Source organism: Eschrichtius robustus, chromosome 14, assembly GCF_028021215.1.
Source record: "Eschrichtius robustus isolate mEscRob2 chromosome 14, mEscRob2.pri, whole genome shotgun sequence".
NCBI classification, from domain to species: Eukaryota; Metazoa; Chordata; class Mammalia; order Artiodactyla; family Eschrichtiidae; genus Eschrichtius; species Eschrichtius robustus.
In genome coordinates, this window is record NC_090837.1 from 17,191,049 (window position 1) to 17,210,529 (window position 19,481).

At 41.8% G+C, this 19,481-nt stretch overlaps 1 protein-coding gene across 1 annotated transcript in view; it reads left to right on the forward strand.

Moving 5' to 3' along the window:
• The first annotated feature begins 2,000 nt into the window (after positions 1–2,000).
• RNF10 (ring finger protein 10) overlaps positions 2,001–19,481 on the forward strand; it is a 30,712-nt gene continuing 13,231 nt past the window's right edge. Inside the window, exons 1-6 of the mRNA XM_068562417.1 lie at positions 2,001–2,247; positions 10,812–11,011; positions 15,937–16,136; positions 17,190–17,280; positions 18,304–18,488; positions 18,568–18,704. Coding sequence (XP_068418518.1) covers positions 2,091–2,247; positions 10,812–11,011; positions 15,937–16,136; positions 17,190–17,280; positions 18,304–18,488; positions 18,568–18,704 — 970 coding nt within the window. The 5' untranslated portion in view covers positions 2,001–2,090. The remainder of the gene's footprint in view (positions 2,248–10,811; positions 11,012–15,936; positions 16,137–17,189; positions 17,281–18,303; positions 18,489–18,567; positions 18,705–19,481) is intronic.

Here is a 19,481-nt window from a genome sequence, read left to right on the forward strand (position 1 = left end):
CCAAAAATAAATAAATTAATTAATTTAAAAAAAAACGAGATTAGGGCTTCCCTGGTGGCGCAGTGGTTGAGTCCGCCTGCCAACGCAGGGGTTGCAGGGGACGTGGGTTCGAGCCCTGGTCCAGGAAGATCCCACATGCCACGGAGCAACTCAGCCCGTGTGCCACAACTACTGAGCCTGCGCTCTAGAGCCCGCGAGCCACAACTACTGAAGCCCGCGGGCCTAGAGCCCATGATCCGCAACAAGAGAAGCCACCATAATGAGAAGCCCACGCACTGCAATGAAGAGTAGCCCCCCCACTCGTGGCAACTAGAGAAAGCCTGCGTGCGGCAACGAAGACCCAACACAGCCAATAAATAAATAAATAAATTAATTAATTAATTAAAAAATGAGATTAGTATCTAATTTCCTTTATCCCAGTTAAAACTGTTAACTTCAAGATTGATTGACTTGTATATACTTATTAATGTTTTGTATAACATGTGGCGATTAATAAGGAACCCAAAAGGGCCTAATTAGGGGAAGTCTAGGATTTTGTCTATTTGTTTATTTGTTCATCTATGACTGCTGATATTCTGCTCATCCTTCTATGCTCAGCTCAAGTAACACGACCTCTGGGGAAGCCCTCCTCTACGCCTCCTAAATTTTTGTACGTCTCTCCTTGAGGCCTCTGCTCTGGTCAGCATTTTGCGTTAACTTTATTATAGTCCTTATCACATTCTTGCATTAATGTATTTTGGAATTCTTTGTGCTGAGCACAATGCCTGGCATATAATAGGTTTCTAACTAGATAAGGTTAGCCTTATTTATTGTTATATTTATAAGAATTATTTATCTTTTTCACAGTGTTTTTCTGTGACCCTTTAAATCTTGAACTGCTATGGTTGCAAAGAATCATTTATAATTTTCCAAAGTACAGATGGGTGTCATATGATTTCTAAAATACATATGTGATTTTCTAAGTCTCAGTGTCCATATCTGTAAAATGGAGAACTGCTTATCTTACAGGTAGTTGAGAATGTCACTTACTAGCTGTGTGATCATGGCAAATGATCTAAGCTTTTTGAGCCTGTTTCCTTGTCTTTAAATTTGACTTATTGTGAGGATAGATGTGATACTCCATAAAAACTGCACAGAGCAGTGTCTGCTAATGATAAGCACTCAATGATAACTATTATTATTAACACTGAAATGAAATATTAACAATGATTTATATTAATTAATAAATGACAATGAAATTAAGTAATTGTATGAGGAAGTGCTGTAAAGTGATATTAAATGTAAAGTATTGTCATTATTATCATTATTAGGAGATTGAATAAGAGCCATAAATAAATTGATATTAATACTAGAATAAGAACTATAACTTACAATGAGTCAATAAAGGAATTCCACAGGTATTCCAATGTTTGGATGCATTGTGAGTGGTATATATTATTATTAGTGTACTAAGACCAAAACCTGTACTGCAAGTCCCATCATCCTGTAAGATCTCTCACACATCGAGGAAAAAAAAGGAAAAAAAAACAAACAAAAACCCATTGGACCCGGATGTAGGCAGAAAACTACATTTCCCAGCGTGCTTCACGCCCACATCTCCGCTATATATAGTTCATCCGGGTTCTTCGAGATGCTGTTTGGCGACTCGTCGCCATTCCCAGAGCAGCTCGGCCTCGGCCCAGGGGCGAGTGTCGGTCGCTGTGTCGGAGACACTTGTCCCCGACACCAAGACAGCCAGCCCTCTCCCCTGCCCCGCGGCGGGAGAGCGTGTCCGGCCGGCCGGCGGGGCTCGCGCACCCTCCCTCGCCTCCCCTTTCCCCGCAGCCTCCGCCCCGCCAGGCCCGGCCCGGACCTCCGAGCCCCGGCCTCCTCCTCCTTCTCGGTCACCGCCGCCGCCGGGCTCAAGAGCCCCGCCCGCCGCTTCTCCTTCCAGTTTGAGAAACCGAGGAAGGAAACAGGGAAAAATGTCGCCATGAAGGCCGAGAACCGCTGCCGCCGCCGACCCCCGCCGGCCCCGAACGCCATGAGCCTGGGTCTCCGCCGCGCCCGCTCCGCTCCGACCGCCGCCGCCGCCGCTAAGGCCCCCTTTGATGCCGCAGAGCTCCCCCAGCGCCGCCGCCACCGCCTCCGACATGGACAAGAACAGCGGCTCCAGCAGCTCCTCCGCCTCTTCGGGCAGCAGCAAAGGGCAACAGCCGCCCCGCTGCGCCTCTGCAGGGCCGGCCGGCGAGTCTAAACCCAAGAGCGGTAAGGGCGGGCCCCTGGGGCGGTGGGCGGGGGGCGACTGCTCCTAATGCTGGGGAGGATCCTCGCTCGTGTGCCAGCTGGGTCACCCAGGGACAAGCTTCGCTTTCTACTATTCATATCTTTCTCTTTTCCATGGCTCCCATTACTTTTAGTTAACACTTAATGAGAACTGTACTGCGTGGTTTTAGTACATCCTTGCATTAAAGCTCGAAATAGCTCGGTGAAGTAGGTGCTATTCTTATCCCCATTTTGCGGATGAGGAAATTGAGGCTCAGAAAAGGTGAGGTCACCACCTAGTATGTGTAGCAGGCCTGAAGACCTGGTTTGTCTGACGCATCAGCGTACGCTCCTAAAACCACTAAGTTCATTTACCCTTAATGTTGAATTAGAATTGGGTAGTGTTCAAGTTTAAACAGGGGAGGGTGGGGCCCAGAGATTTGTTAAATTCAAATCTCATGTTGAATAACCTGGTCCCAGATCTCCTCAGATGAAGAGGACTCATCTTTGAATGGCTTTGTTTAGTGTGGAGTAGTGGTTAAGAGAACAGTCTCTGGATTCAGTCTTTTTAGGTTTGCCAGACCTTGAGTGAGTGTCTCAGTTTCCTTACCTGTAAAGGTGGAGAAAATAAATTAACTTAGGAAACAAATGAACTAATGCTTAGAGTACCTGACACCTGTTATGCACCAAATGCACATCATGTCTATTTCCTTGTTAGACTAGGGTGGTGTCGTCTTATGGGGAAGATTTTGTCATTTCTGTAGTCATGCCTCTCAATATTAAAATATGACCATCATGATGATAATAGCTACCATTTATTGAGGGCTTACCATGTGCCAGGTACTGGGCTAGGCTTTTACCTCTTTTTTCAATATTCCAGTCACCTGTCCAGCAGGGTGGAATTGTTCACATCTAAAGAAGGAAAAAGGTGAGAGGCCAGGAGTTCAGGAGTTGGCAGAGTCTGGAGTTGAATGTCTTCGTCTTACTTCAAAGCTCTGCTCTTTTGTATTTTGATTATATTAGCCGTAATAGGAAATGTTTTCAGTGGGAATAGTGGGGATGTGTGGCAGAGAGGGGAACATTTGGAGTCCCCAAATGTGGAACTCCAGTTGTTTAAAACTTCCAAGATTAAGAAAACTGCAAGGCTGACTTAAAAACCAGAAGAACAACTGTAAGGCTGAGTTGAGTTCAGAGTTTTTCTGCTGGATATAGCAAACTTGTTTACCTGGTACGTCAAGGTCTTCTAGAGCTTGCTTTTGGAACTCAGGTGGAGACCAGTTGTCTTGATAAGAATGAATGCTTTAAATATGTGAACAGGGATGAGTGTAGACTCTCAGGCCACGTCAGGCAGTATTATGTAGACTAATTTTGGGGTTTTGCACATGCGTGGGTTTATCGGAGATCTCCCCTAGAGATAGAGGTTTGCCAGTCCTCTTGGCCAGTGTTGGAACTAGTTTAGAACAGTCTGCATATTTTTCAGTGTAGCTGATAAATAACTTTTGCATTCTATTCCTAGATGTTAAAGATTCTGGTTCTCTAGCTATCTTAATTCTCAACTAATTTTTCTGGGGCTCCTGTTTAAGCCACTAACATACGGTCATGAGTCAGTTGCAGTAAATGCCTTAAGTTGATTTATTATTTAGTGAAACAGTAGGTGAAGGTTTGCCCCAACTCAAACAAAATAAAACAGCAACAAAACTGAGGTATGTAAGGCATTTTACTTGTATCGTCCTGACTTTGAATATGTTGATTAGTGGAACTAACTCTCATTACGCAACAGGATGATACAGAATTCTATTGTGGTTTGACCAAAGCAAATATTTGTCAGTGTTAACATTTCAGTCAGACTTGTATAGAGTATTAATTGCTGGGTTCATTCTGACTAAAGTGAATTTTTTTTTTTTTTTTAAGCAACTACATAAAGGGACTTCCCTGTTGGTCCAATGGTTAAGACTCCACGCTTCCACTGCAGGGGGCACGGGTTCCATCCCTGGTTGGGGAACTAAGATCCTGCATGCAACGCCGCACGGCAAAAAAAAAAAAAAAAAAGAAAACCATAAAATACTCTTTTTTTTTGGCCGCTGCTGCCATGGGGCATGTGGGTTCCTTAGTTCCCCAACCAGGGATGGAACCCATGCCCTCTGCAGTAGAAGCATGGAGTCTTAACCACTGGACTGCCAGGGAAGTCCCCCTCCCCCCCACCCCCAAAAAAACATAAAATACTTTTAAAACACTATTCACCTTATCAATTGAAAGCTTCTGAGGAAGGAAGTAAAAACTCACGGAAAGGACTTTTTTGCTGGGCTTTATGAAATACACAGGTGTGCCCTCTGGTAGCATTAGTTTTTGTTTAATGTGTTTGTAAGAGAGCTTGAATATGTTTGCCATTGCTATTGCATACTTTTCTGGCTACTGCTATGTATATTCCCTTAGCAAAAAGGAAGGATAGGCCTGTAGCTAAATAGAGTTCCTCATCAACCATAATCACCTGTTTGCATTTAGGAACAAATTCAGAGAGAGTAAATAGAGATTAAAAATGGCTTAGGAAGCTAGATACTGGCTAAGGTTGAGCTGAAAGGTAGCATATACTGCCTTAAGAACATTACAACTAAGACTAATGCTACCACAGCAGATATTGTTCAGGACCTCTTACACAGTGAATTCTACTTCTAGATGGCTGCTCTAACAAAAGAGTAGATTGAAATTCTGCATAATTCCGTAAAAAGATTTCTGTAGGATTTCAGAAGCTGACTCAACGCTTGATGTACTTGATTCAGCTGGAAATTGTTGAAGGGACCTCTTGAGTTTCATGGTACTGAGGTGAAGGAAGAACAGGAAAGGTGAGGTGAAAAGACATGACTTACAACTTGTCTTTCTGTTGTTAAAGTAACAAGAACAAGAGTTTTTCAGTTTTTAAATATTTAATTCCTTTTTTCACTCTCCTTTCCCTACCTCACATGAGAACAAAACCTTTGGTTTCTATTCTCTAAACCATGTGTATAATAAGTGGTCATTTGCTTCCTAGTTACATGATTAATATACTTGAGTCTTTGTTCCTGTGACTGGCTTAAGTTTGCCCTTCACGCACACAGGAAATAAGTATATTTGGCTAACAGGATTTACTTGATCTTTCTGGCCAGATTGGCATACCACAGTTTCTTTGCCTTGGCTAATTGCTTCAAACATTCGCATAATACTTCTTTTCTTGGATCTGTTCCTACAGTTTTGTTCCAGTAGGGCTAAGATGTAGTTCTAAGAACGTTCAACAGTAAATATCCCAGGAATGTAGCCCAGAGGAGAGAGGTGGATTAGAGTTTGGGGAAAGTTGTTTAGAAGGAGCAAAGAGGGGCTTCCCTGGTGGCACAGTGGTTAAGAATCTGCCTGCCAGTGCAGGGGACACGGGTTCCATCCTGGTCCGGGAAGATCCCACGTGCCGCAGAGCAGCTAAGCCCGTGTGCCACAGCTACTGAGCCTGTGTTCTAGAGCCTGCGAGCTACAACTACTGAGCCCACATGCCGCAACTGCTGAAGCCCACGTGCCTAGAGCCCGTGCTCCACAATAAGAGAAGCCACTGCAACTAGAGAAAGCCCGCACACAGCAACAAAGGCCCAACAGAGCCAATAAATAAATAAATACTAAAAAAAACAAACAGTAAACTGATTTAAAAAAAAGAACAAAGAAAGTAAAAAGAGGCAAGAGAGAGACCTGGCTGTTTGGGGGCAAACAGTGGACCCTGGCCCGGAACCAGTCTCTTGCCCCATCCTTCTGGGTGGGGGATGGTACTGCCATGGAGGTTAAAGGAAGGTCAGGTATTATGAAGCAGTTATTTTGAGGTTGGTGGTGTGAAGCACTGTCCTGACACTCTTCCTCTTATATTCCGATACCAGAAGCCAGGTTACTAGGGGTAATCTGCTCTGAAGAAAGCCTCTGAGCTGTAAATGGACCTGGAGGTTTTGATGGCTTTGAAAATTGAGGTGACTTAAAGCCTTCAATAAACACCATTTAGGGAAGTTAAAAGAATTTCCAGGCTGGTTGGCTTGAGTCCTTGGTTTCTGTGGCTTTTTGAAAGTCTAATAGGTGCTCTTGATAGGAATTTTAGATTTATTAATAATAGGCTTTCAAATAACAACAGCAACTATGTGCCAGCCACCATGGTAGGCATTTTACAGAAATGTTCTCTTAGTCCTCATGACTCTATAAGGAGGGAGGGGAGAGGATTAGCCCTATTTTACTGACGAGAAAACCAGGAGTTAGAGTAATTGTCCAAGTAAATTCCTAAGAAGTCCCAGGCAATGTTACTAAATACACTTTATATAAATTCACTTAACAAGCAAGTAACTTATTGGCACATGCGTCATTCCTGATACCCCCTCTCTCTTCCTTTCATTCAGAATTACTAATTTCAGCTGGATTCAGTTATCAGTTGATTCTGTAGTAAGGCCATATGTTGCCCCTCCAGAGGTGCTTGTCAACCGCTTTGGACGATGGGTAAGCAACTTGCTTGTGACATGGCATGAATCAGCAGCAGAAACTTCCTGGCTGGTATTCTGATCTCTAGACTGTGCCACCTGTTACAACTACAGCTAGAAGTGTTGATGATGCCAAATTTTTTAACTGAAAAGTTTATGGCCTGTAATTTGGTAATCGGGGGAAGAGACTGAGATACGCGTACTGTTACTTGGTGGAGACCTTTCTCTTAGGGAAATGTGGGACAGCTGAGACACAGTGGATTAAGTTTTCAAGTCTCTTGAAACTAGGATCCTGTGTTCTGGATTTGAGCCATTTAACTAATGGTCCATTTTGGAATGTGTCTTGACAGTTTTTGGCAGTTCTCAGCTCTGGGTGTGCATTAGAATCTCCTAAGGACCTTTTTTTTTTTTTTTTAAATAAGGATGTGTGGGGCTCTTCCCTAGCAATTCTTTCTGATTCTTTAGGTCTGGTTTGGGCCCTGACATCCATAGTTTTAAAAGTCTCTGCAAATGATTCTCTTGTGCAGCCAGGATTGTGAACAACCACTTTGAAATTTAAAACTTTCAACAGAGAATATGTGTGTCCTAGGAACTTAGTTTGACTTTTTTGTCTGTTTTCCAAAATCTAAAGCAGATCACCTCATTGCTATCTCCTATTAGAGAAAGGAGGACAGATTCAACCCCCAACTTATTCACATGTATATTCTGGCAAGTTGCCTGTAGGACACCTCAAAATTAGCACTCCGAGTTTTATCTCTGGGTCCCAGGCCTGACTGTACCTTCAATCTTTAGCTGCCTGGGTCTAGAGATAAGAGCCAGCCTCTCACTTTAGATGTCTGACTTCATGCCTGTAGGTAAGTGAAAGACAAGATGAGGGAGTGGATTTTAGCAACTAAAATCGTGAATCCTTATGTGGTCAGTTGTAATGTTTTAGAAGTGAGCAGTTCACTGTCAGAGAGCAGTTTTGTAAGCATTATGAAACCGTTTCCTTGCCAGTGTGGTAATAAGTGAAGAAATGAAAACAGCCCTCCTCCTGAGTGCCAGCTTACCTTTTTGAGCCCTTGAAGTGTAGAATCTGGCTTTACCTAAATCTATGTCTAAATCTGTTAGGTCTTGAAAACAACAGGGTCAAATGCAGGATCATCTGAAATAGTCTTGGATAATATGGTTTGGGGAACATATGTTTCCTGCATATGCCTATCCTCTTCATAAAACCTCATTTCTTTTCATGGTAAAGTTAGCTGGGGTTCTGTATCCCTCTGAATTTTCTATTTATTTGAAATCTTACTATAAACTAATTCCATGGGTTGAGAGCAAGGCAGAATTTGAGATCTGAAGCTTCATTTTCTAATTGTTACCACTGATGCCATGTTTGACAGTAACTGTTGCGAACTGAAGTAGTAGGTAAAAGTCTAGTTCTTAAATTCTAACTTTTAAGCTCTGGTCACTTTCCCTAACTGGGATTGAAAGGTGGCTGGTAGGAGTGAACCCTAGCCTGGCAGTCTTTCTTTGACAATCTGTTCTGTTTACAGTGCTGCCATCTCACATGACTATTTGGTCAGGTTTGGAGAAGATGGCATACCTCTCATTTATCCCATGTTGCTGGCAAACTGAGTGTGAAGTGGTTACTTTGAAAATTTGGACTCTGGTTTATCAGCTAATGTTTCCTTTTCCCTGAGGATATGCTTCACCTTGAATTTATTTTTGTCTGCTGTAAAAGAAGCTGGTCACCTTGTCTAGAAATAATTTCTTGTAGGTACTTACAGTTTTTTAATTATCCAAATTATTAGTATACAGAACAGTAATTCTGTTTACTTAGGTCAGAATCTTAGAGCGTGAGGCCTGAGCACAAGAATCCCTTAAAAGCTCATCTGGGTGATTCCTGCGAACTGTAGGATTGAGAACCACTGTTTTAGGCCAGCGTGAGTGAATAGCTTCATTTCCCAGAGGTAAATGTCATTAACAGCCTGCTCTGTTGCCTTTCCAGACATGTTTCTATTAATTATATATTTTTAACATAAACAGGATTAAGCTATATTTTGGCAGTTGGGAGGGGTTGTAGTTTCTGAGGCTCATGCTGGAGTCTTTTTTAAAATTTTATTGATTGATTGATTGATTGATTGATTGCTGTGTTGGGTCTTCGTTTCTGTGCGAGGGCTTTCTCCAGCTGCGGCAAGTGGGGGCCACTCTTCATCGCGGTGCGCGGGCCTCTCACTATCGCGGCCTCTCTTGTTGCGGAGCACAGGCTCCAGACGCGCAGGCTCAGTAATTGTGGCTCACGGGCCCAGTTGCTCCGCGGCATGTGGGATCTTCCCAGACCAGGCTTGAACCCGTGTCCCCTGCATTGTCAGGCAGATTCTCAACCACCGCGCCACCAGGGAGGCCCGCTGGAGTCTTCTTGACTTTATAAACTACCACCCCTTTAAAGTTGGAGGGTAAGCCTAATGGACTTCTTCATTAAAAGTCCCCCAACTTCTGTTTTCTCTGTTTTTGCTTTTAAAGCCATTAAAGTAGGGTACAGACTTGATTTGGTCAGATTTCTGTGTTGAAATAAGGCAAGATGGAGTGAGTGAAGGGACAAGAAATATTAGTCTTTTTTTGTCCAAAAACTAATTTGGGGACCTTTCACCGTTATTTACTTGGTATGGTTCTCAGGTTCTCAGATAGGTTTTATTTTGCACCCCCTCCCCTGCTTTTTTTCCCCCCCCCCCCCGCTTTTTTTTTAAAGCTGGTAAACTTTGGCACATGTTAAACGTGTCTGGCCAGGGTTCTTTGTTCAATTTGGACAAAATAATCTATGCAGTTCAGCTCCGCAGTAGAAAAAGTGGGGCAAAGAATACAAACGAGCTCTTTACACAAAATACAAATGGTTAACAGACTAAAAAAATGTTTTTTGCTAGTCATCAGAGAAATTCAAATTCGAAACATTATTTTGACCCTTCAATTTAAGAAAGTTTATTCAACTCAGTATTATAAAGAATGTAGTAAACTAGATGTTCTCTCTTATACTGTTGTTAGAATATAAGTAAATTAGTATGGTTCTGGAAAGCAACTTGAGGATGTGTAAAAGGCTTTATGATCATACTTAATCTGCTAATTCTACTTTGAGAACTTGACATAATTATACACACAGGCCTCTGTATAAAGAGGCTCCCAATACTATCATACTAAATAAACAAAAAGTCAGAAGCCACCTAAATGTACAACAAATTGGTTATGTTACGCCGTAAACATATGGTAGACAACAGTGTGGCCATTAATCATGTTTTTGAAGCCTAAGGGTGCATGCAAATGCTCATGGAGTAATAGGTGGAAGACAATATATCTTATATGCCTGTCATTCTGTGGAAGATGTGTGATGAGTGTATAAAATGGAGAATAAAAGGAAATTAAACACTTCATAGGTTGGTATTCCATAGGCACTGGCGAATTTATTCTTGTTTCCAAAATTGAACATATGTTCTTGTAACTGGAGAAAAAAAGCAAGAAGCAGTTTTTAAAAGGGTATAACTTTACGCTGATATACTCTTAGAGTCCAACTTCTTTTGTTTTGTCAATTTAATAGCTTCTCAGTTTGACCTCTAAAACGTATGTAAATACTGTTTTGCTTTTGTGCCTTCTGTATATCTGCTAAGACCTAGGCCACACCATTGCGGTATAGGGTCTAACTGTGTTGTAGTAATTTAAGAAGAATGCCTTCTGTCCTGCCTCCAGATAAAGTACTTTTCCTCAATATAGATAGGCTGTTCTTTTTCTGTCACTCTGTCTGAATGGACTTCTATCAATACAAGAGCAGTGATTAAGCTCTGTTACAAAGAAAGACATTGTGAACTGAGAGTCTATGTGGTTTGATCTATATTGTGTCCCTCCTGAGGGAGGGACCCTTTAGGCTTCATTCCAAAAGCAAATTTTTTTTTTCACCTTACTGTGTAATGTCTTGCCCAAAGCACTGATGCTCTGGTCCAACCCAGATTTCTTGGAGGTCATGGAAGAGCCTACTTACCTTTGTTTAAACACAATTTTGTTGGGAGGTGGAGAGCAATTCGCCAAGTATATGTATCGTTTCTTAACTAATTTTTTCACGTTTCTTGCTTTCAGATGGAAAGAACTCAAGTGGATCCAAGCGTTATAATCGCAAACGTGAACCTTCCTACCCCAAAAATGAAAATTTTATCAACCAGTCCCGTCGTTCCAATTCACAGAAAAGCAAAACTTTTAATAAGATGCCTCCTCAAAGGGGCAGCGGCAGCAGCAACAAACTCTTTAGCTCTTCTTTTAATGGTGGAAGACGAGATGAGGTATGGAATTTAGAATGTCCTTTCTAGAACATAAGCATGAGGTCTGATCCCCGATCCCCAGTTTGTTAGTGGTTGGGCAGGGGTGGGAGCAAGAGGTCCCCCCCTTTCTGAATTACTTGAGTAGTTGAGGATTAACTAGGTTTGGAACTTTGCCTCCTTTCTTCCCTTGAAGGTTATGAACATTTTCTTGGAAGACATTGTAATCATGGATTGTGAGAAATTATAGCAGATTTCGGGTACCTTAATTAGTATCATCCTTTAAAAAAATTTTGTGTCATCCTTTTATTATCACTCTTGATTTATAGGTACCCTTTGGAATATTTAGGTAATAAAATGGCATTAATTAATGACATTAATTTGCCCTATAGTATCTAGAAAAATGTAAAATGCTATATATCCTTAGTCCCAGGTACTCTGATTTTAGGAGTTTCTTAGATATCTTTCTGTAAGTGCATAAAGACTCATGTACAAGGGAGGTCATTGCAACATTGTTTGTAGTTGCACAATTTAGGAAACAGACTAAATGCTATCAAAGTTAAATATATTATTGGTTAAATATATTATCCTGCTGTTTGAATGTTCCATACTATGTAACCAGTATAGAACAAGATTTAATGGATGCACTAATGGAAGAATTCATTCACTCACCAGAAATTTATTCCTCACCTACTATGCACTAAATATCATTTAGAGTTTGGAATACAGCATTGGGTGGAGCTTATAATCTAGTTTGGGGAGACAATAAACAAATTGTTATATAATAAATACAATTATTAAATTAAAAAAAAGTAGACTGAGAGCGGTAAAGGGATAGAGAGTAACAAAGAGTAGTTTTAGGAGGTGGCTAAGGAAAGCTTCTCTGAGGAGGTGAAAGCTTCTCTGAGGACTCTCTGAGTCCTGAATGAAGCAAGGGAGCACACAGTAGAATTTGAGGAAGGGTGTGTTAGCAAGAGCGAATTTACAAGTACAAGGGACCAGAGATGGTAATGTTTTTCGTGTGTTTGAGGTAAAGCAAATAGGCTATCATGGGTGGAGAAGCAGGAAATGAAGCCAAAGAGTAAGACAGAGGGATCAGATCACATGGGCCCTTGAAGGACTTTGGCTTTTGTTCAGAGAGATGGGAAGCTTTTGGGGGGGCTTAAGAAGAGAAGTAAGGTAATCTGATTTGGAGTTGTAAAGGGGAGAGTGGAAGCAGGGAGACTAGTTAGGAGCTTATTAAGGTATTCCTGGTGAGAGTGATTGAAACAGTGATAGTGATGAGAGGGGATCATATTTGGGGAGATAGTTGCAGGTAGAGCCAGCAGGACTTTTAAATAGATTAGATGTGGGGTTTGAGCAGAGAAATAAATGACTAATGTTTTTGGTAGGGGCCCAATTCAGGTACCGTTTGCTGAAATGGGGGCAAGTTCAAGAGGAGTACAGGGTTTTGGGATGGGGAGGGAAGAGGGATGTTTAGATAAAGAATGTCATTTGGAAGTGTTATATTTGCGTTGAGATGCCTGTTGGATCTCTAAGTATAACTGAGTCGAGTTCAAGGAGGAGACCCTGGCTAGAGAGCTGTCCATGTATGTACACTTGGTGTTTGCAACTATGGAACTAAGTAGGATCATTAAGGAGTGAGTGTTGCAAAAGGGGAATAGATTCAAGGACTGAGCCTGGAGTCAGGATGATAAGGAACCAGCAAAAAGGGAGGAAGAGAACTGAAAGCCATTTGGAGAAATGGCTTGTTTTGTCCTGTGCTGCTATTAGGCTGGGTAAGAAGATTCGGATGGAAAGTTGACCATTAGATTTGGAAATGGGAAGGTAGTTTAGGTTTTTGGCCTTGCGCTGCTTTGGTGGAGTAGTGAGGACAAAAACCTGATTGGCATAGCTTTAGAGAGGATATGAAGAAGAAACAGCAAGTTTAGATAGTTACTTTCTAGTGGTTTTGCTCTTACAGGGGACCAGAGAGGTGAGGCAGTAGCTTGAGGGGAATGTGAGGTCAAGATAGATTTTAAGCTTAGAGAAATGCAGCATATTTCTGCTAATGGGATTGTTCTGGTAAGAGGGAAAACGTGATGCAGAGGAGAGAGAGAGAATTGTTAATAGTGTCCTTGAGTTCCTGAGGAGTTGGGGTCTAGTGCACAGGTGGAGGAGTTGGCTTAGGAGCTTCGCCAGTTCATCCACAGTAACAAGAGGAAGGCAGACTGCTGGTAGGAGCACGTTGGAGTTCTTTTCTGATTGTTCTTACTGTCTCAGTGAAATGTAAAAGATGAGCCGAGAGAGGAGAGAGGACTGGAGGATTTGTCTGGGTGTCAGGGGGAATCCGTGGAGCACAGAAGTGTAATAGGATTGCAGTATGACCGCCGGGCCGCACAAAGGTCTACTTTAGTGAGGCTGGTTGGTATGGTGTGGTTGTGTTCTTTAGCCATGTTTACTTGCTCTGATGCCGGTGTGGATTAATTGGGAAAGTTTTGCCCGGTGAGTACAGCTGACAAAGAGAAGAGGGCAATGGAATAGGATCAGAGCCAAATAAGGAAAGAAAATTTGGGGGGAGGGTGTTGGATCACTGGTTTGGAGATCCCAGTGGAGGTGAAAACTTGTTAGAATCAGAACTAACGGAAACAAGCTGAGAAAGGAGTGTTACTGGTAGGGTGCCCAAAATTAAGATGGTGGAAGAGGTGCAGTTATTACCACCGTGGTCTAGACTGTAGAGCAGTGCCATCCAGTAGAAATGCTAAGATAGAAATGGCAAGCCAAATGTGTAACAAAGTTTTCTAGCTGCCACAGTAAACAAGTAAAAACGATGAAATTAATGTTAATATATTTAATCCAGTATAGCTAAAATGCTATTTCATGATGTGGTACTGGCCACATTTCAAGTGCTCAGTAGCCATCATATCTGGATAGTAGTGGCTGCTTTGTTATGACAGCACAGCTCTAGATGGTATGCCCATAGGAGTGGGTGGCAGAGGTAGAGTGGAGGGCAAGCTGATTGGAGGAGAGGAAGTCAAGGAACTGAGAGGTGAACGTGTTGGAAGTGTAATCAGGAATTATGATGGGCAGTATTAGAGACAGTGGGCCAGTTAGGGTAAAAAGATGAAGGTAGAAGGTTGAGAATGTGGGAAATTTTGTTGAGTGAACACGACCTCTTATCTCAGTTTGGGGCATTGGGGTGGAAGACTGATTAGGGGAGGCAGAGCCATATGGAGATGAGAGTCTAAGGGGTGAGAGATAAGGGATGACCTGGAAGTCTTGGGCTTCCTCTGGTGAGTTACATAAACAGTGAGCGGGAGGTCTCCCAAGATCTGTTAAGATAAAAGGAGATTGCCTAACTGTGTGATATGCCACTGTATTTAATCATAAAGGTCGTTTGTATACTCTGATTCCGTATTCATAGAATATCTCAGAGGGTATATTGGTTGCCTCTGGAATAGAAGGTATCTTTGGCTGTATCCCTTTTTGTACTCTTTGCCCTCACCACGAGGCATGCAGGATCCCAGTTCCCCATCGACCAGGGATTGAACCCACGCCCCCCTGCAGTGGAATCGCGGAGCCTCAACCACATGACTGCCAGGGAAATCCGCTTTTTTGTACTCTTTAGATTTCTTTATCATGTATATGCAAGTGCTGCTTATTAAACTCTAAATTTGACTTTACTAACAAGCAGCAAAAGCCTTAAATTTGCATTTCCTTTGACTCAGTAATTCCTACTCTACGTTCAAAAGAAATAATTGTAGGTGCTCAAATATTTGTGCACAAAGATCTATCAGCTGTTTATCATAGCATTATTTTGTTATTGCTGGAAAAGCCATGAACAATCTGTGTCCTACGCTAAGGCATTATAGTATACCCATCGTAATAATAAATGGTATATAGCTATTTAAAGTGACTCTTTAGGGACTTCCCTGGTGGTCCAGTGGTTAAAGACTTCGCCTTCCAATGCAGGAGGCGCGGTTTGATCCCTGGTCGGGGAGCTAAGATCCCACATGCCGCACAGCCAAAGAACCAAAACATAAAACAGAAGGAATATTGTAATAAATTCAATAAAGACTTTAAAAAAAAATGGTCCACATCAAAAAACAATCTTAAAAAAAAACTGGCTTACCAAAAAAAATTTTTTTTAAAAGTGACTGTTTACTAGTATTTAGTGACAGGGCCAAGTGCCTATGATATTAAATGGGAAAGTGGGATTAGAAAATGCATTAGCTGACTTATAGCAGGTACCTGTACCAATTCAATTTGGGAACGTCAAGAGGACCACAAAAGCTCCAACACAATAAATCTTCCATCTCTGTGCAATGGTATTTTTCATACGTGGTTTCTTGTCACTTTCTAAGCTGTTTCTGAATGTGCTGATTGGATTTATTTCTGGACACAGAGCTAGTCTGCCTACATGTTCTAATTCTGTCAGTTTTAATTAACAATGAATAGCAGTGTGTGTCTTAGACAGGAGGTCTCTGGAAGGATCCTGAAGCCTATGGCAGTTAGTAGCTGCCTGCAGGCCGCCTCCAGAGCACAGTTCCACAGATTCACGTTGACCAGAAACAAACCAGAGAGCAAGTAGCTAACAAGAGTGAAGGTGTAGGAGTCTTACGGGACTGTGGAAAGATTAATCCAGTAAGTAAATCTTTGTGCTTCAAGATAGCTAGAGGAGTTGATGCTGGGTTTTGTCATTTAATGGTTAATTGCCACTTAGGGCAGTCTAAATAGTTTATAAGTAATTGTATGTTAGAGGCTCTTTTTCTCTTTTCCACTCCCATCTAGATCTTAGGTAGACTTTTGCATTACCACATCCTAGGAAAATTGTTTACTAAATATAAGCCTGTGTTTTATTTAGTTAATATTTTAAGCCGTGTAGAAGGAGGGGTTGTGCAGGTTTCTGCTGTCATTTAGCAAGTGTCATCCTAATCTAAAATCCTCTGATTTATTCTCATTCTCTCTAGGTAGCAGAGGCTCAGCGGGCAGAGTTTAGCCCTGCCCAGTTCTCTGGTCCGAAGAAGATCAACCTGAATCACTTGTTGAATTTCACTTTTGAACCCCGTGGCCAGGCAGGTCATTTTGAAGGCAGTGGACATGGCAGCTGGGGAAAAAGGAACAAGTGGGGGCATAAGCCTTTTAACAAGGAATTGTTTTTACAAGCCAAGTGAGTATGGCTACTCTTAGGAGGGAAGCGAAATTGAGCCTTTGGGCATTTATGGTGCAAAGAGGCTTCGTTTAAACTACTGTGGGAGAGAGGCAGAAATGGAGTTGATTCTCTCTCTCTCTCTCTCTCTCTCTCTCTCCTCACTTTGAAAACACTGATGTGTTTCAAGTGGATGTTCTTGGTGCTCAAAAGAATATTTAGCTTAAATTAATAAATGCTAAAATTAAATAATGCTTTAGTATCATGATGAGGTAGTAAAAGTGTTTGCTTTGGAATTGAATCCAGATTTGAATCTTGTTTTGGCCTTCGACCTTGGGTAACTTACCTAACCACTTGGAGATTCAGTTTTTCCTCTATAAAGGAGGAGAAATTACTTAAGGGAGAATTGAGTGCCAAGTTGGAGTGCTTGGCATACATTTGCTCAAATACTGATTCTCTTTTGTTTCCTTTTGTGTGGCATTAGTTATAATGTAAGGTTTGACCTTGGATCTAGACTGAAGTAACCATTTAGTACTTTATATAAACTGGTGGGAGTTCCCTGGTGGCCTAGTGGTTAGGATTCCGGGCTTTCACTGCTGTGGCCTGGGTTCGATCCCTGGTCAGGGAACTGAGAATCCCCTAAGCCGTGTGGCGTGGCCAAAATAACCAAAAAGCAAAAAACTGTACTCAAAAGATTGAGTGGGGACAGTTTTTTCTACTGCCTGGAAGACTAGTGGTTTCTGGGGGTGAGGGAGGAGATCTGGCTTCCCTTCTGGTTGATGGAGCCACAGTCTGGCTTAATTTTAGTTCAGAGGAGGGCCTGCAGGCAGCTTGGCTGGGCCTGGAAGCAGAAGAAACAGAGTTCATGGATTTAGACGCCTACCCGCTGAGTCTTTGGATTCTTTCCAGAGCCAGGACTTGGAACTGAGGCTGAAGTCCTAGTTTAGTGCTTCACAAAGCATGGCTGCTAATGGCCTGCATTTGATTTCTAAGTGAAGAGATGATGAATTTCTGCTGAAGGCTTGTTGGTGGATTCTGACAGTCTGCCTTTTACTTGTCTCTCCCTGTTTTTAGCTGCCAGTTTGTGGTGTCTGAAGACCAAGACTACACAGTTCATTTTGCTGATCCTGATACCTTAGTCAACTGGGACTTTGTGGAACAAGTGGTGAGTAGCTCAGCTAAGCTTATAACCTGTTAGTGGGAGAGAGAACTAAAGAAAGGGACCGTGGTGACAGCAGCTTTTGGCTGGGTTTACTGCTGATCCCCCTTTCTGCCTGGCCTTACAGTAGACATTTTCCAGAGATCAGTCCTGGTTTCTTCTGGAGTTCATTTTGTGGTAATTGGCTCTGGCCTGCAGGACTGGGTGTTGGAGGGCTCTGATCTGTAGGATAAAAGCAGTCCTGTCTACTACCTCTTCTCTTCTGGGAAGAGATAATCAGGGGAATATGAGAACTCTGGTTACCCTCCTGACCCAGGATGGACTCATTACAGGGACACTGCTTCATTGGTAGCCATTTGTAGTAATCAGTATCAGATTAGGCCTTGGCCTTGTGACAGGTGAAATGAGCCACACAGCTGTACTTTGTCCAAGCTACTGCTGTGTTTGTCGTCTCTTGAAGTTATGGGCTCTGGGTATCCCCTTGTCACTCCTAGGTTATATGATGTAGTTTCAAAATGATGGACCCAAAGCCTGGACTCCCATTACTGTGAAAATTCATAAAATCATCTGAAAATGACATAGAAGGTCTACGAAACTTAGGTTTTATATGCATTGGTTTAAAAAAAAAAAGGAGAGACATACAGTATAAAGTGGAAGTCTCATTGACTCCTCTGTTGGAAATTACTGGTACATTACTTCTAGAACCTTTTTGTGCCTTTATGTATGCGTACATATAAATCTTTTTTTTGTAAATGGGATCATATATTGATTTCTGTCATTTTTTCCCTTTGATGTAGAACCCCCAAAATACCTGTTGTATAGTTGTTTTAGTATATTAAACTATTATTACTGTTTCCTTTATGATTTGCTTGAAGTGCTATTGTACATACACCTGCACTGTTTAACAGTTTTATGAAGATGTGTTGTTAGAGTTGTATAGGGATGGGGATGGAAGAGGAGAAGCTTTAACTTTGATAATCTCTAGTCAATTCTGAAAGTAGTTTAACTTGTGGTGGCATTTTGTTTCAGCGCATTTGTAGCCATGAAGTGCCATCTTGCCCAATATGCCTATATCCACCTACTGCAGCCAAGATAACCCGTTGTGGACACATCTTCTGCTGGGCATGCATCCTGCACTATCTTTCATTGAGCGAGAAGACCTGGAGTAAATGTCCCATCTGTTACAGTTCTGTGCATAAGAAGGATCTCAAGAGGTAAGACGGAGATATTTACTAGATTAGACCCCAGTCTGCTAACTCCTTGCCCTGCTACATATAAATGTCCATGTTACAGTGTTGTTGCCACAGAATCACATCAGTATGTTGTTGGTGATACCATTACAATGCAGCTGATGAAGAGGGAGAAAGGGGTGTTGGTGGCCTTGCCCAAATCCAAATGGATGAATGTAGAACATCCTATTCATCTTGGAGGTAAGTTTGGTTAATTTGGGGGCAGATAATGGTGGGTATATACCCTTTAAGGTTACTTGAATATATCTTTCTAGTGTCAGAGATTTAGCCTTTCAGCAAGCCATTTCTAGCATTTCCAAATTATTCATAGTGTTCCGGTAGGTTGGGGTGGAGTTTGCAGAAAGTGGTTTAACTCTTGGTTTCAAGTTTGGTTCAGTTGTAAAATGAAAAATTAAAATACATATAAAGCTTTGTTGAATAGTGTCTGGCTCTGTGCCCAGGTTTTGGGGGTTCCACAGTCAGCCAGTCTTGGCACCTGTCATCAAGGAACTCCGTGTCTCATAGAAGAGACAGACTGGTGGCCAGGCAGTTCGGATCTAGAGTGTGGGCAGTGCTTACAGTGGGAGAAGTGCAAAAGGTTGTATTCTCTGTATTCCACATGGAAATGAGCATTGAATTAAAGTGGCATTTCAATTTCTGGGCAAAAGAGATTTTTCAGTAAACAGTATTGAAACAATTGAGTCTTATGGAAAAAATAAAATGAAATTAGATCTCTATCTCATACCATTCATAAAAATCAATTTCTGATGGATTGAAGAATTAAATGTAACAAAATCCAAAACTTTTAAAAGAAAATACAAGAAAATATCTTTATAAATCCTCAGGTTTTTTACCTGGATGGAATTTTGAACCAGGCTGAAACCATAGATGCTATAAAAGAAAAAGATTGATGAATTTGATTTTATAAGAATAAAATCCAGCAAGACTCCTCAAAGTCAACAGGTGATAAATAAACTT